This window comes from Belonocnema kinseyi, chromosome 6, assembly GCF_010883055.1.
Source record: "Belonocnema kinseyi isolate 2016_QV_RU_SX_M_011 chromosome 6, B_treatae_v1, whole genome shotgun sequence".
Taxonomy (NCBI): Eukaryota; Metazoa; Arthropoda; class Insecta; order Hymenoptera; family Cynipidae; genus Belonocnema; species Belonocnema kinseyi.
Window position 1 is genome coordinate 76581545 of NC_046662.1, and position 17528 is coordinate 76599072.

Sequence of the window (17528 nt, forward strand, 5' to 3'; positions counted from 1 at the left end):
CTCGACACCTTGACAAATGTAATTCCATGTAGAAACATGCGTTTAAATAAAATATTTTACCAAAAAAGTTACCCACGCTTTAACTTGACAGACTGTACATATCGTTTAATACCAACAAATTTTAGTGAGAAATAATTCTGTGACATTAGCATAGACTGCCTGCGTAATTTAAAATGAATCTGGTGAACAGAATCGATGTACAATTTGGAAAAATCCCGTAATGGTATCTTTGCCTGCGGGACGCCGATCTTCGGAAATAGTACGTGCATGCTTCCGAATTTGCATGAAATATCGTTTGTAACTTGACTGCAACTCTTTGACAGCCTCCCTCGCTGTTGTTAGTAATCGAAACCACCATGTTATGAGCCTGCAATTCCCCCTGAAAATTGAGCGTTAGATAGCCCTTTCCCGACAAGTTTAGTAAATAGTTTCGCAAACGGCCACTGATTAACGCACCATGTTTTCTCTAAGGGTACTGTTGAGGTTAAAATCACAGCCCGAACAGATGCCTGCCACGTAAGTCGTATGTTTTCACGGCTCACTTTTTAGACGGGCCTGCAGTCTCATAAAATGTTTATTTAGAATTTAATATCGTACATCACTTGCAGTGTTACACATATCTCTTAATGTACTGCTTGTATATTATTATAAAATTAACGGTCCTATAATATATATATATTGCTGGCATAAATAAAGTTTAATTATGAATGAACTTTCAGAGCGTGTTTATTGAAACTAGTGATATGTCGCTATTGAAATCACAATCAGCTTACAAGAAAGAAGCACTCATATGAAATCCGAAATTAACTCATGTGAAATCAAATTCAATCGTCATCAAAGATTCATCTGATTTCAGAGGGAATTGCTTATCGTTTTTTCAATAAATCTTTAAATCCAAAGCGAACATTTTTTGAAATTTTTGGTATATCAAGGAATGGGTACACATATTGCGCACATTTAACAGACCTCAAAAAGTTCTTAATATAGTTTCGTAATGTTCGAATAAAAATAAGTAGTTTTCAAACTTTTGAGATGGGAACCTGGATAAGGACCATTTTTCCCCCTTTCCACGCATGAAAAAATGTTTTTCGTAATATTTTTACATAAATCTCCATTATAGAATTTTCGGGGAATACATGCTTCTATACTTTTATTACAATTTCATGTTTAAACATCTATTACAGAAGTTTTTTAATTATTCTGTGAAATTGTATTCTTGCCCCTTGTCCCGTTTTCATTATTATTTTTTAAATAAAGTTTAAACTTTAAAACGTCATATGCGAAAGGTTTGAGATGATTTTCTCTTTTATAAGAATTTTCATTATCCAGGTGTCCTGAAATCCCTGAACGGTGTTTATTGGGCACAATGAGTGATGTTTGTGGTTGCTGTCCCGAAGGAGTTTGTGCAAAGCTCAGTGGAGAAGCCTGCTGGAACTCTAGCATTTCACAGCTTCCATTTGAAAGACGTAATGAGGGTCTATGCGCCAAGAATTATCTGTGTCAACTGCGCTTGGATCTTCAACCCGAGGTACTCCGCTGTTGATAGAATTTATTTTAACAGAGCATGCTTAAAAACCGATTTCATCATCCTCTAATTAAAATCTACGATTTTGAGGAAGAAAGTCATTAACGAAGAAAAGGAACTGCAGAATCTATTCACCTTCATTTTAAAAAATCAGAAAATTGATAATTTCCTCATTAATCTTGCTCGTCCTTTATTAAAAAGATATCAATTTAGGTTTTACTACCGATAAAATTGTAGAACTCCAGTGAAAACACCTACGTTAATAGAACGTACACACCTACGTTAATAGAATAAAATTCAGAAAAGACTGGCAAGATCGTTAAGACAGTGTCACTGACCCTGTCTAATTTGCAATTTATTTCTATGGCACGTATGACATCAATCATGCAGTTAAGTTTGTTGAAGTATGCATTGTGTTACAGTTGAGTACGATTCGTCTTAACTGATCAACTCGCGTGAAATATGGAGGACATCTAATGCCAAGATCGCTTTTAAAGTTATTTTTAGACTAGAAAAAAAGCGTGAATTACAAATTTTATTATTACTATTCCATGTCAATTATTAAAAAGTTCATAGCGCCATTTTCGATTAACCCTCTAGTAGTCAAACTGGGTTCTGTGGGCCCCAGGCTAACTTTGCGTCTACGTTATTTCGAAGAAATGGTTTAGAATCGAACTAATCATTAATCAAATTATTGATAAAATAATTAAATAAAAAATGAGCAATTATTAATAATAATTAGTGATAATATTGGTAAAAACTAATAGTTATTAATTATTATTTATTATTATTTTTGTATTAATTAGTAATTTGTAATAAAATGTACATATTTTCTTATAAAAAAAGTTTATTTACTTTATTTTACACGTTCGAAACTGACCTATTTGATTTCACGAGTTTTATAAAAATTGATAATTTAAAACTGTAAAATAAATGTAATTTATCTGAAATGGGCAGAAAAAGTACTCTATTTCTGTCTAAGGAGCGGCAGTAAAATAGAAATTTATTGTACCGCGACAAACGTCAGGTAAAGTTACAGCAAGAATCAAGAAGTAAAAGAAAAAAAAAGAATAAGAAGCATCCATATTAAAACTACGTTAAACCACGGAGTGGATCCAGGATTTATAACGTCGCGCCATGCGCGTGCGTAAGCAATACAATCAAGCGGCATTTTACAGAAAAAGAGCGCTTATTCTGCCTATTTCAAATAAAGTATATCGAATTCACCACGGCATTAAAGTTTTTTTTATACTCGGATGCAGTTCTACCGTCCTCGCTTTCGGTACGGACATTAAATTCTGCATCCTCGTATAAAGTTCAACTTTACTGCCTAGATACATATTTGTAAAATGATTTGACAACAAATCAACCCTTTCTTCGACCGAGAATATTGATGAATTTTAAATCATAAATTTTTTTTTATGTCTTGAGATCCATATAAATTAGAATAAAATGGAGCCTAAAATCATTTTTTCGAACTATGAATTTATTTTATCAAAAACTCCTTTCTCAATCCTTGAAGTTTTCGTACCAATGCTTACCTTTTTTCAAAAGGTTTTAACCTGAGTTTCAGAAGTTAATTAAAACATCAGATTGAATTTGAAGAGTAAAAGCAAAAGAATAACGATGTCATTTTGAAGATTTTCCAGTCAAAAGTTTCTTATTAAGTCAACTTTTAAGAAAACGATGAAAATGATATTTCAAAGTCTCCAAAGTTAAAGAGACTTTAACTAGTTAAGGATTATATTTAAAAAAAAAGAAGAAACTTTATCGTCGATTAAGAAGGACAAACAAAAATTTAATGTTTAGAAATACATGAAGACAATGTACGTGTTTTATTTACTGCGTTTTATTTCATTTGTGCGGACCGTAAGACATAAAGAAAAAATCTATTATTTAAAATTCATAGGTACATAATCTACTATTTTAAAAAGCTCGTTATAATACTATTATTTCCTTAACCCCCTGTCGCCCTTAAAATTGTTTTATTTAAAAAAAATGTTATTAAACAGATTTTTAAGCGTTTTATTCTTAAGGTGTAGTGTATATAAAAACTAAAATTCTAGCTCATTACCCTCCTAACTAACATATAAATCGGTGCGACAAAAAAATGCCATTCGTCTCAAAGTCATATTTCAAAAATATCAATGCTACCGAACGTTACCTATATGTCACTGCGGACAGTAGGGGGTTAAACTATACTATTTTGAGAGTAAAACACAGGAAGTTTTTTAATTTATCTCAAAAATTGGAATTTTCATAAATATTTTGGTGAAAAAAGTCAAATTTCTCGAAAAAAATTTTTCTCGCTTTTTTCAATAATAAAAAGTTTAAAAAGGAGAACAAAATGATTGGATTATGAAGAGAAAGTCTTAAACTACATTTCACTTCAAGGTTTGATTCGATATATCAAAAAGGACACAAATAGAAACTATTTTTTCCGTGTGGGATTCCCAGTGTGACCACTACGAGTTAGTATATCGAAATTATTGTTTTCGTGAAACCCGTTTTCATGATTGGATGAAATTGTCGTTTTCTTGCCGCTTAAAAAGAAAAATCTTCATGTAAGGTTATCTGAATAATATATTCAATAATAATAATCAATGGAACAAATTTCACCAGCACTTTAGAATACACGCTCGGATATTTATTCTTTGCATTTGCAATGCTTAAATAAAATTTTATCAAAAAGATCTCTTTTAGATCGCAGTTTCTATATGCCTCTTCATATTCTGAATTGTCTACTTAATTAAGTATAGTCAAAGATTAAGTTCCTGAAAGCTGTGCAGGCTTTGAGGTACACATTCTCATCGTGACACTCGCGCTGTGCGCTCGATTTCCGACAGACTAAACAGGTTTTGTTACATCGTTTTTTTTGTAACTGATCATTTTTCCACACATTTTCTAGTTAGGATTTTTGATTTTATATGTTATTTTTCACGAATAAAACAAAAAGTACGCATCCTATCAAGAAGAGATTCTTAACGAAATTGTAGATCTTTTTCAGAATCTCAATTTTTGTCAATTCATATTTTTTTCGTATCCTACATAGTTTGACCACAAAATGGAATTTTTGATTTTTCACTATTTTAAATTGTTTGTATTTTTTAATACTATAAATACCTGTCACAAAATGTGGAGATCCGTTGAAAAACTGTGGTCTCAAATTTCGGAAAATTCTAATACTTTCTCAATCATAAATGATGAGGATGTAAAAACGTAATATAGAATATAAGCTTTCAAAGTTAGTTATGATACATTTTTTACGCTACAATTTCAAATAACAGAATTGGATACTTCGTCACCCATATGAAAAGACCAGTTTTTTTAAATTCTGATAAATTTGTGCCGTTAGCTTGGCTATGGAAAATATTTTTTTTCTAAATTCGATTGAAATTTGAAACTACATTTTCTATGTTTGAATAAATCTATTAAGTTCATTCATTATACACATATTATATTTTTTTACTCAGTTTAAATGTTAAAAATGAGAAGTTTTTAAAATTTAAGTTACTGGGTAAACTGTTTTAAACTTTTTAAAGGGAGTAATAAATTAAATATTGCATTACCCAAGATATAAATCTTTAAACTCGAATAGAATTTTTATTTAATAGATTTACAGATAATAGAAATTGAGAGGAGATACAGAATTAAAAATTTATGTTGAATACTTCCACTGAATGTATTGAAAGTTTATTTCTGAAACGTAAGGTAACGCTACAATATAAAATGCTGTAATTTCCAAAGGCTGGTATTAGTATGGTATTAGTATGGTATTTTTCGTATAAAAAGCCTCGCTCATGCCGCGTGTTATAAAAAGTGTGATTTTAGTTAAGTTATACCCTTTTATCAAATTAGTATTTTTTGTATCTTGTTAATTCTTGGTTACGTACCTGACGATATACGATTACAAGAATTTTTAATTTCCAATTTGGCTTAAAGTCACGATTACTAGTGCATTTACCTTAAGTCCAGTAGCCAGTGACAATTCTGTATCGCATTTGCGATTGGATATATCGACACATGTTGAATCGAAAATTTAAAAAAACAAGTTCAATCATTTCTCAGGACACTTGTTCCACGTAAAAAACTCGTTTCGGATGGAGGAAAAATTTATTGGATTTAAGGAATCGAAGGATGTCACGGAATTCAAGGTATTCACAGAATTCAAGAATTCATGGAATTCAAGGAATTCAAGATATTTACGTAATTCAAGAAATTTACGAAATTCAAGCAATTCTTTAAATCCACGAAATTTAAGAAATTTACAAAATTTGAGGAGTTCACGGATTTTAAGGAGTCTAAAGAATTTAAGGAATTTAAAGAATCTACGGAATGCAAGGGAAAAAATTGCGTGAATTGCGTGTTCGCGCAATTTACTGAATTCGCAGATTCCACGGAATTCAAAGAATTTACGGAATTCGCGGAATGCATGGAATTTATGTAATTTTACCAATTTTTGGAATTCCACGAATTATGTGAATACTTTGAATTTCATGAATTCCGTAAATTGCATGAATTCCTTAAATTTCATGAATCTCTTGAATTTGATGTATGTATTCCTTGAATTACACGAACCCCTTGACTTGCGCGAATTCCTGGAATTCCGTGAATTCCGTGAAATCCGTAAATTACATAAATTCCATGAATTTGGCGAATTCCTTAAATTCCATGTATTCTGCGAATTCCTTAAATTCCATGAATTCTGTGAATTCCGTGAAATTCGTGAAATCCATGATTTCCGTTAATAACATAAATTCCATGAATTCTGCGAAATCCTTAAATTCCATGTATTCCGAGAATTCCGTGAATGTAATTTTACCAATTTGTGGAATTCCACGAATTACGTGAATACCTTGAATTTCAGGAATTCCGTAAATTTCGTGAATTCCGTGAAATCCGTGAAATCCGTAAATTACATAAATTCCATGAATTTGGCGAATTTCTTAAATTCCATGTATTCTGCAAATTCCTTGAATCCCTTAAATTCCATGAATTCTGTGAATTCCGTGAAATTCGTGAAATCCATGAATTTCGTTAATTACATAAATTCCATGGATTCCGGAAATGTCGAGAATTTCATAAATTTCGTGAATTCCTTAAATTCCTTAAATTCTTTAAATTACTCTAATTTTTTGAATTCCATGTATCAATTAAATTTCGTGGATTCTATAAAGGACCCCGCAGAAAATGTGAATGAAATGGCTTTCGGTCGATATTGATTAAACTTTGTAAAATTGTAGTTCTTAATGTCCACATCCAAAGTGTTATGGGGCACAAATTCTGAAAGTGGACAGTTCTCGAGTTATAGAGAGTTAAACATCCAACCCTTTTAAGAAATATTACCAAATATCTTGAAAACTGTAGCTCTGCAAAAAAAATGTTCCTTATGAAAGTTTTTTGGCTCTAACGGGGAAATGCAAAGAAATTCATGGCCTTAAGGCACAGGTCATTTTTCAAGGTCATTCAATGTGAACTTGTCATTTATTGCTGATATTCAGCTAATAAAGACAAGATATAAAGAGAAAATCAATATAGAACCCATAAAGGCAAGATAATGACTAAATCGCACTCATGATATGCCTTCATTGGCCGGATATTGTCTAAATCAAGCTCATTTCATGCCTTCATTGGCTGGATGTTGACAACGTCCTGGACAAACCTTGCCTTCATTGGCTAGGTAATAACTAAATCGCGCTCATGTCTTGCCTTCATTGGCTAGATAATGACGAAATCGCACTCATTATTTGCCTTCATTGGCTGGCTGTTGACTAAGTCATTCTCATTTCTTGCCTTTATGGGTTCTATATTGATTTTATCTTCATATCTTGTCTTTATTGACTGAATATTAGAAATAAAAGACAAGTTCACATTGAATGACCTTGAAAAATAACCTGTGTCTGAAGGCTATGACTTTCTTTGCATTTCCCCGTTAGAGCCCAATAACTTTCATAGGGAACATTTTTTTCGCAGAGCTGCAGTTTTCGAGGTATTTGGTAATGTTTCTTAAAAGGGTTGAATGTTTAACCCTCTATAACTCGAAAACTGTCTATATTCGGACTTTGAGCCCTATAACACTTTTGATCGAGACATTGAGAACTACAATTTTACGAAGTTTAATCAAAATCGACCGTAAGCCATTTCATGTACATTTGCTGCGGGGTCCTTTCGTAAATTCCATAAATTGCGTTAATTCATTGAATTTCATGAATTCCATTGATTCCATGAATAACGTGAATTCCTTGAATCCTTTGAATTCCGTGAATTACATTCATTTCATGTATTCCCTGCACCCATAGAAATTTAGTTACAAAATGCGTTAAAACCGACATTAGAGTTTAGTATAATCTTTTGCGATTTAGGGAAATCGGGTATGTATATTAAAATGTAGTATAGTATTTATTAATAATCTATGAAAAATTCACTTTGGAAAATTAATACAAGTTCTACAAAACTTGAAAAAGAAAATGTGATATTTAAAATTCACTATATTAAATTTAAGAAGGACCATCATGTCAAATATTGGAAAGATTGGAATCATTTTTTCACATTTTAAAAGAGAGGATTCTGAAATTTGCTAAAGACTATACTGAAAATTATGAGTCATTCGAAAAAAATGTGACTGTCGAAAACTCGAAAACGACAAGTTCGTAACCAGTCGTGAAGCCCCACCAACTCAGACTGCACAATTATAGCACACAAATACGTACATTATTATTATTAGTATTTGTACACATACCAAAGTAAAATACATAGTCGCTGATGTAACTAACTTAACCTTTACCTTATATACATAGTACGCAAACATATACATACAACACACGCATCGCACGCAATTCGCGCTAAGAGAAGAGGTTTGAAGATTCCTTATATACTAAATAGTGAGAATTTTTAGAATTGTGAGAAACGACATGGTACTTAATAACTCAACTTAGAAACATTCAAAATTAAAAGTAAAAACAGGAAAATATTCTCTTTTAATAAGGTCAAAACTGGGATTGAATTAAATTCAAAAATATCTATAGGTTTTTCATTTTTTTTAATCAGCTCGTTCCCGCCTCACTTTCGGCTTGGTAATACAAGTACTGGGTCAAAAATTGTAGGTGCTCTGAACTTAATAAAAATTTCTTATAAATGAAGTATATTATTATACAATTACAAGGCCAACCATTTATAAGAAAAAAGAGCTATAAATAAAATAATTCCTCATTTTTTTGCGAACACAAGTCGTCTTTGAAATCCTTGACATCTTTTAAACCTTTTGAAATCGTTGTCAATTCGTTGAAATCTCTTGAAGTACTTAAAATTTTTGTGAAATCTTGAAATTTCTGTGAATTCATTTGAAATCATTCTCAATTTTTGTAAAATATTTGGAATCCCTAAAATTTTTAAAATAACTGAAATCTTTGTAAAATTTGTATGACGTATTTGTGATGCTTAGTTTAAAATGTGTTTGTTGAATCTTTTGTGTTAGTTTGAAATCATTGAAACGATTAAAATCTTTTCAAATTTGTTAGAATCTTATTTGATAGTTTAACGTATTTGAAATATTTTAATTATTTTGAAAGCTTCACAATTTTTGGAAATGTTCAAAATCTTTGTGAAAATTTTGAAATCAAGTGTAAACGCCATTTTCAAATCTTGGAAATCCTTGCAATCTTTATGAAATGTTCGAAATCTTTGGGAAATTTTTGTGAAATCTTTTGAAATCTTTGTGAATTTTTTATTCGTTAAAATTATCGTATTCTTTGAAATCTTAGTGAAATATTTAAAAAATCTTTTAAATTTTTCACAATCTTTGAAATCTGGTGTACTGTACCCTTTTTAAAATGTTTGAAATCCTCTGAAACTCATGAAATATTTAAAAGCCCTATAAAATTTTTGTGAAATATTTTTAAATTAGTGATCTACACTAGGGTGGTCTAAACAATCGACTTTCGAATAGAGGACATTCCCCTTAACCAGTTTGTGAAGTTGCCGGAAAAAAATCCCCTCCAGGTTTGATCCAAATCGGTTAGTATTAAGACGTGCCGCAAAGGCCCTGAAAATCCCATAAGATTAACATGGGGAAATTTTGGTTTTCGGAAAAATGGGTTTTAGGTTTCTGGATTTAAACTTAGCTTGCGGGTGATATTAAGAATTTGTTGGGGAGTCTCTAATCAATCACTTCCATGAAATTACATTGACATTTTTGCCCAAAATTTACACATAAATTCTCTGTTTTTCCCTTTTTTGCCATAGATTTTTTGTAATTGTTTGTTGTTTTAAATATTTTTGAACTAATTAACAATTGTTTAAACAATTTATTTTTGTTTAAATAATTTTTTTTGCACTTACTTATTGAAAGGTATATTTTTCATATTTGATTGGACAATTGGTCATTTTTAGGAATAATGATCTTTGTTTCAAGCATTAAGTATTCGTTTAAACAATTTATTATTATTTAATTGCAACTTTTTCTTAAAAAGAGGTATAAAACTCTAGTTTTTTTTAAACTTTACTTAGCTTTGCTGCTTATTATTAAATATCTAAATTATTTAGATACTAGTAACTTATTTTGCAATAAATTCTTATTTGTTTAAATAAATTTTGTTTCTTTAAACAATTTTTTCGAAACTAAATGTTTGAAATTTCTGTTTTTCTGCAATTATTGTCGTAATTTCTCATTGTAAAGAGCAAAATTGTTTGTCTAAACCATTATCGTATTGTTTCATAAATTTACTAAATATTAATGTAATATTTCATTGGAAATTGAGATTTAAAAATCTGATTTTTGTTTCAATTCAATTAAGTATATCGCTTATTGTTAAATATTTAAACGTTAAGCAAATGCTTTAAATAACTAATATTCGTTCATAAAATGTTTTACATTGGTCGTTCTGAAATTATTTTTATAATTTTTTCATCTAAATCACCCTTGTAGACAAACTCTTTTGTCCACTGAAAGCTCAAAGTAAGTTTTTTTGTTTATGTTTATCCCGCAGATTAGCTGTTAGTATTCTCAAAGGAGTTAGAAATATTTGTATTTTTTGAACGCCACTAGAAAATAAAACACAAAATTTTACTCTCAACAATGAAAAATTACCACATCAATTGCAAAAAAACGGAAAATTCCAAAATTTATTCTCGAAAAAATTGTGTGAACAAACAAAATTTATTTAAACAAATAGGAATTTATTACAAAATAAGGTACTAGTATCTAAATACGCAGATATTTAATAATAAGCAGCAAAACTAACTAATTTTTTTTTAAACTAGAGTTTTATAACTATTTTCAAGAAAAAGTTACAATTAAATAATAGTTAATTGTTCAAACAAATACTGAATACTTGAAACAAAGATCATTATTTCTGAAAATGTCCAATTTTTCAATCAAACATAAAAAATCGACCTTTCAATTCGTAAGTGCAAAAAAATATTTAAACAAAAATAAATTGTTTAGACAATTGTGAATTAGTTGAAAAATACTTAAAAACATTCCACTTGACAAACAAAGATAATTTATGGCAAAAAAGAGAAAAAAAGAGCATTTATGTGTGAATTTTGGGCAAAAATGTCAATTTAAGATTTTTGGGCATTTTTGGGGCTCCACAAGGGGGCGGGGATCCAAATTATAAGTAATTTAATGGAAATGATTGATTAGAGACACCTTAACCAATTCTTAATATCTCCCGCAAGCTAAGTTTATATCCAGAAACCTGAATCCCATTGTTCCGAAAACCAAGATTTCCCCATGTTAATCTTATGGGATTTTCAAGGCCTTTGCGGCACGTCTTAATATTGACCGATTTGGCTCAAACTTAGAGGGATTTTTTTTCCGGCAACGTCACAAAATGGGGGGAGGGGTGGCATGCCCTCTAATCCAAAAAAATGTCAAAAGGTATGATTTTGGACCACCCCAATGTACACGCATCTTTTAAATCGTCCAAATCCATAAAATCTTTGTAAAATGTTCATAAATCATTGTAAAACGTTCAAAAATCCTTTTAAATATTTTAAAATCTTTAAAATATATTTAAACCTTCTAGAATCTTTAGCAATGCTTTGTAATCTGATGCTCAATACCTGATTGGTAAAATCCTTGAAATTTTCAACTAATAATTTTTATAATTTGAAAGTTGAATATCACAACAAATGTAAACTTTAGACAATTAATATCACTCTTGCCTTAAAAACAAAACACTGGAAAACACGTGTCCATACATGAATTTTGACCAGTTTAGCGGGAAACACGAAGTTCTCCGATTCACATCGTGAGCGCTTGGCTATGAGGTACAATCGGCGGATTCGGCTAACCTCGGGAGACTATCGGAGCTATTCGGATTTTTTTGTTATAGTGTTTTGGAATTTCCTCAATTGAAGATTACAATTTCTGTTTTGCGTCGATTACAGAAAATAAAAATATCTCTTATTACCTTTCACTTTCTCTTTGACTATATTAATTTGTAGAATATTTATATTAACTTTTGTACCTCAATCTATTAATTCTTATAATAGCTTTTCTACTATTTGAATATTTCATTATCAATTTTTCTTATTTTGCGTTTTAATACATAAAATGTCAATCTTTGCTATTGAATATACCAATTCTTGTTCTAAATATATTAAGTTTTCATATTCTAATTGTAAAGTTTCGTAATTACGTTAACAATAATTTTAATATTTACACGATTTCTCTAAATCGTAATCGACTATATCAGTTATGAATATTGAAATACCAAGTATTATTATAAAACTTCTTTCAGTGTGTGCACAATTTTCAACTTACAAACGTTTTAATACATGTATTGGAATGCTCGACGTTGAATACTCGATTTACAACACTTACAATACATGTATTGAAATTTCGTCATTCAAATATCGTGTTTTCAATTTCACCATACGCTTGTATTATAGAAGTACTGTAGAATTTATACAATTTTTTAACAGCGCACTTTTGTTCTTTAATCGATGTTCACGAAGATAAAAATTATCCGGCATTGGTTAATTGTAGTAACCAATATTTTCTGCCACGTTTTCATCCAACTTGAGACAAAAATTACCCTGGAATTTATTATGTGGCGTTTTATACTGGAAGTATATACTTGAATAAAAAATAATTGGGTTTAACAGAAAATTTGCAATCTTTAACCATTTTTTAAATTATGTTAGTGCATTTCGTCGTAAATTGGTTTTTTTCTTTAGATTCTATCTATATATTATACAAAAATATTTTCCGTTTTTTAAATAATATATACCAGGGAAAAATACTATAATAAATATATACATAAAAGTAAATTAAAATAAATTTCAGGATGTTCCGGAAGCAATCTGTGTTTGTATTGAACAAAGTCCAGCTTGTGGCAGTAATAACGAGACTTATGATACACCGTGTGCCTTACATGAAGAAGCTAGGAGATCTCGGAATCAAAATTTAAAATTGGATCATCTTGGTCCTTGTCCAAGTCGACCCTGGATTGAATCTTCTTCAAAGAACATTTCTGGAATTTTCGGAACGAGAATTGTTCTTAGTTGCGAAGCTGAGGGATTTCCAGTCCCAGATATATTTTGGGAATTTCACTCAGTGGATAATTTGAAAGTTCTGAAACTGCCAAGTACGTAGGAAAGGAATTTGGTATCCAATCGGATGTTTTCATTATTACCTTACAAATGCATGCGCGCCACGCGGGTTCACATATTTGAGATTTTATTTCCTTACCTTAATATTAACAATTAAAAAATTCATTATTAAACAAATTTTCAATATTACTTATTACAATTCTTTAAAGAATAAATAACATTGAACAATTTTGAATTAAAAGCGTTTTAAATTACATAATTTAAAAAATTTTCGATCAAAAGTTATTAATATTGAAAAAGTTCAGACAATTTTATTCTGAATTCAAGAAGTTTTAAATCAAAGGATTTCAGATGTAAATTTTGAAAACAGGAGAATTCAGAAACCTACGCGTTAGAAATGAAATATTTTTATATAAAATCTTGTAAATTGGTTTATTTAAAATTCAAATGAATTGAAACTGTTATTTCTGATGAAAAGCGTTCAAAATTGTATAATTAAACATTGAAAACTTTTGAGTCACAATTTTTAAATCATAAATTAATATTTGACAACTTAAATTAAAACTAAATTGAATCGTTTATTGTCTAAGCTTGTAAAATTCTAGAATTTAAAATTGTTATTGCATAAAACCTTTTATTTAACATTAAAATTGATTAGAGTAATCTTTTTAAAGTGAAAATGTGAATTCACCGTCATTTTCACCGTTAAAAATGGAAAAATATTAATGATAAAACTTTCAAATCAAGTTATTATGAAAAAACGTTCAAAATTAAATGTACTTTTTAATGGGAAACTTGAGAAATGAAAAACTTGTACTATGGGACGACGTAAATTAAACGACTCCGCACATTTCATTTAAAATTGAAATAATGTTGAGCCACGAAGAATTGTGATATTAAAACTTTTTATGCTCAAGGATCTTGAAATTTCAATGATTTTAATTACATTTAAGTCACTTCAATATAAACAATTTTTAGTTTGTTAACTATAATCTTTTTAATTCAACAATTTTAATATTAATTGCAAACTTAAGGTATATCAAATGGAAAAATAACATGAAAATTCAGAATTCAAAAATCAGAAGTATTCAAAATTAAAGAAAATATTTAATCACTGATGTATCAATTTCGGGTAGTTTAATTTTTATTTATTTTGATTCTGAACAACACAAGTTTAAGTTTTTAATTTTGAATTATTCATTTTTTTAATCCATTGAAGCAATTTAATCCTTTCAATTAAAATCTGATAATTGTTCATCTATTAATTCTTTCGGTTTTTAGCATTCAAATATGAAATTATTAAATTTAAAACGCACTAAAATAATCATCAACAATTTAGAATACATACTTAAATAAAAACTCAAAGCTTTGAATAATAAATTTTGCAATATTCAATACTAAATTTATCCTGGTATTTTTAATATTTGTATTTGAAACTACTACACATTAACTTTAAAATTAGAAACCTTCATAACTTAAGAAAGTTTAGGGAAGCAGCGGGTAACGTGGCGCGGCAGTTAATGTGACGCAACATCATTGAAAGAAATTGATTGATTTATAGCGAGAGGTATTTACTGTACTGTATTTTTTTATGTGTACTGTTTTGTATAGTGAAATAATTTGCTTAATAAAGCTAATCACTTAATTATTATTATGAAAAGTTATTTTTGGGTGTTATGTATGTATTTTTAAAGTGACGAAAGAGTAGTGTAAAAATAAAGTAGCATTTTTCCGGACTAAAAACATAATACATAATAAAAAACATAATAAAACATAATAATAACGTTTAAGTTGCACAAAATTTATAAGTAATTATTTAGACCCATCATGTACCCACAATTAATTCCACTGAATTCAGTAAACAACTTTTACTTCTCTTTCCGAAATTGCACTAAGAGCGTGCCACATTAGCCAACCAGGAAGGATAACTCGGCACAGGCACATTTTTTTTAAACTTGATAATCTTACGCATAGGGTAGATATGATATTGATTTACGTGCTCTACATTATTTTACTACAGTTTTCAACATATTTTACTGTTAACGGAGCTTTTTATGACATGTGCGTCACATTACCCGTCGCTCTCCTAAAACAAATATTTTATAATTTAAGCTTTCAAAGAAAAAACTTTAGGCTAAATATCTCAAAAATGAAATACATTTGAAACTACATTTTTAATCGAAATTACAGAAATCTTAAAAATTATAAATATATAATTAATATGTATGATATCATTTAGTGTTATTTGACATTTAAAGTGCATTAAAAATATTGTGCACCATAAAACTATAATTATTCTGAAGAAGTTTGAAATTATATATACTTTCCAATTGAAAACTTTTAAAATTAATATTATAAATTTCAAGTTAAAGAATAAAAAATTAACGAACACCAAACTTCGGTTATAATATGAAGCATTTTCAAATTATGATCTTGGGGTTAATTCTTTAAAAATAAGTAATTTAAAAAATGATCATCAAAAATTTTTAAATCCACTCACTTAAATCTACAGTGCAAAATTCATGGATTGAAAATTAATGTCAAAGCATTTCCATACGAGGGGAACAACATTATGTTGAAGACAATAATGAAAGGGTTGCAGTGCAGAACTAGGTAACGTAGATCGCCAACATTTTTATAGAAACTGGGTTTAATGCATTAAATATTCTTAAAAAATCAAAACAGATTCTGGTAAAAGGATTTTTTCAAAACAACATTTTTTGGTACAATAATTTTTAAAATATAAAGTGCAAGTGTTGTATTGTGTGAAAATTCGTTTTTGAATCACTTTACAAAGTTGATTTTCTTGAAATTGGATAACTTTTTTACATCATACTTTATTCAACCGTACTCAGAAACTTAATACCTCGGAAGCGTGATTTGATTTTTTTTTATCATAATCCGCTTTCAAGCCTGGTCCAATTTTAGGTCAATTTGACTTTGACATTTTCAACTTCCACATTCATTTCCTTGATCCGGCATAACTTCTTAGACTTTTTTCAATCAAAATTCGTTGTCTTCAATGCAAAGAAACTTTGACTCGGGAGTGTACATTTCTTTTATTTTTAAATATTGATGGCCATTTTACAGAATATCTTTTCGGTCTTTTGAACAATTTCCAGTTTGTTGATTATCAAGTTCTATTCTGACATCTTTCCATTGTTTTTAAAGATGTGAAACTGACTATATTCGCAAAGAATACGCGAAAAGGGAGCGGAAACGTAGAAGCTTCAATGTAGACAATGTGAATGTATGATTTTGAAGATGACTATACACTGTAACCTGGATTTCCGTAAACTGGATTCGTACGTTCCTAGAATTGATGGCCACCGCATTTTGTTGATGCGGGGAGCTCGGGGCGAGATGGAGTGAGAGAGAGAGAAAGAGGCGGTGCTTAGTCAAGCGTGACAAACAGCGCGTCATGCGTCCAAATCCAACATAAACTATTTATGCAGCACTGCTTGTTCACGTCTGAAGTCCTTGGTTTTATGTTGAAGACGACTGCGAGACATGTCGAAACCGTGCTCAAATCCATTTTTCAGTGTATACAATAAAAGTTACCTTCAAGATATTTGAACTAGAAAAAAGAACAAAGTAGAATTGCAGAATGGGGGTTTCGCACTTTTCAATTTAGATTTAATTTGAGAAAAACAAATAATCTGGAAGTGAACAAATGTTTTTAGATGAAGACCATGATGGAGTAGTGAGAACGAAAGATGGACCGGAACCAATGATGCGAACGTCCTGGATGCAATTGCCACGTCTCGAAAAAGACCATGCTGGAACGTATCACTGTATCGCGAGCAATTCGGTTGGGGAAGCAAGCAGTACTTCTTTTCTTTCCATTTCGTAATATGTCAACTTCATCACGTGAGACAATTGCAAAAATAGCCGAAGACCTGATAAGATTAAGCTATAAATGCTTATGCCACAATGTGTAAACAAGTTACAAAAAAGTCCTGCAGATATTTCTTTAATGAAAATTTTCTTTATTAAATACAATGTCCGTAAAGAATTAAATTGCATTATTAAACGCTGATTATTACTTATTCACAATTGTGTATAAAAAGTTCACGTATTACAAATTTTATATCTTTTTCAAACTTTATGCTTTTGATAATTGATTTATTATTAGCTGAACTGAATAAATATTGTGCTTATATTTTCTGAAAAAATATTGTATAATTTAAATCAGCACGTCGTTGTTAGTCATTATATTTATGACAGATTTTAATTGGTACATTTTATTGAAAAAATTGTAATCGGTTGGTAGCTTAGTGTTATTTTGATATTTTATTAAAAATGAAGTCATTAAAAATACAGTTTTTTTGCTATTTTTTCAAGATTTCTGGTTTTAGAAGTTCTTCACCATCCATCTTCTGCAGGAGGTGGACTAAAAATAGTTTTAAAATAATTTGATTAATTTTCAGATAAAAAGAATATT

General features: G+C 29.7%; 2 protein-coding genes across 2 annotated transcripts in view; one reads left to right on the forward strand and one right to left on the reverse strand.

Annotated features, from left to right (window-relative positions):
* Positions 1-17344, forward strand: part of LOC117174772 (insulin-like growth factor-binding protein-related protein 1) — a 23971-nt gene extending 6627 nt beyond the window's left edge. Inside the window, exons 2-4 of the mRNA XM_033364128.1 lie at positions 1330-1528; positions 12819-13119; positions 16768-17344. Of these exons, the coding sequence (XP_033220019.1) occupies positions 1330-1528; positions 12819-13119; positions 16768-16937 (670 nt within the window). The 3' untranslated portion in view covers positions 16938-17344. The remainder of the gene's footprint in view (positions 1-1329; positions 1529-12818; positions 13120-16767) is intronic.
* LOC117174770 (prominin-1-A) overlaps positions 17310-17528 on the reverse strand; it is a 58564-nt gene continuing 58345 nt past the window's right edge. The window contains exon 17 of the mRNA XM_033364125.1: positions 17310-17477. Within this exon, the coding sequence (XP_033220016.1) occupies positions 17450-17477 (28 nt within the window). The 3' untranslated portion in view covers positions 17310-17449. The remainder of the gene's footprint in view (positions 17478-17528) is intronic.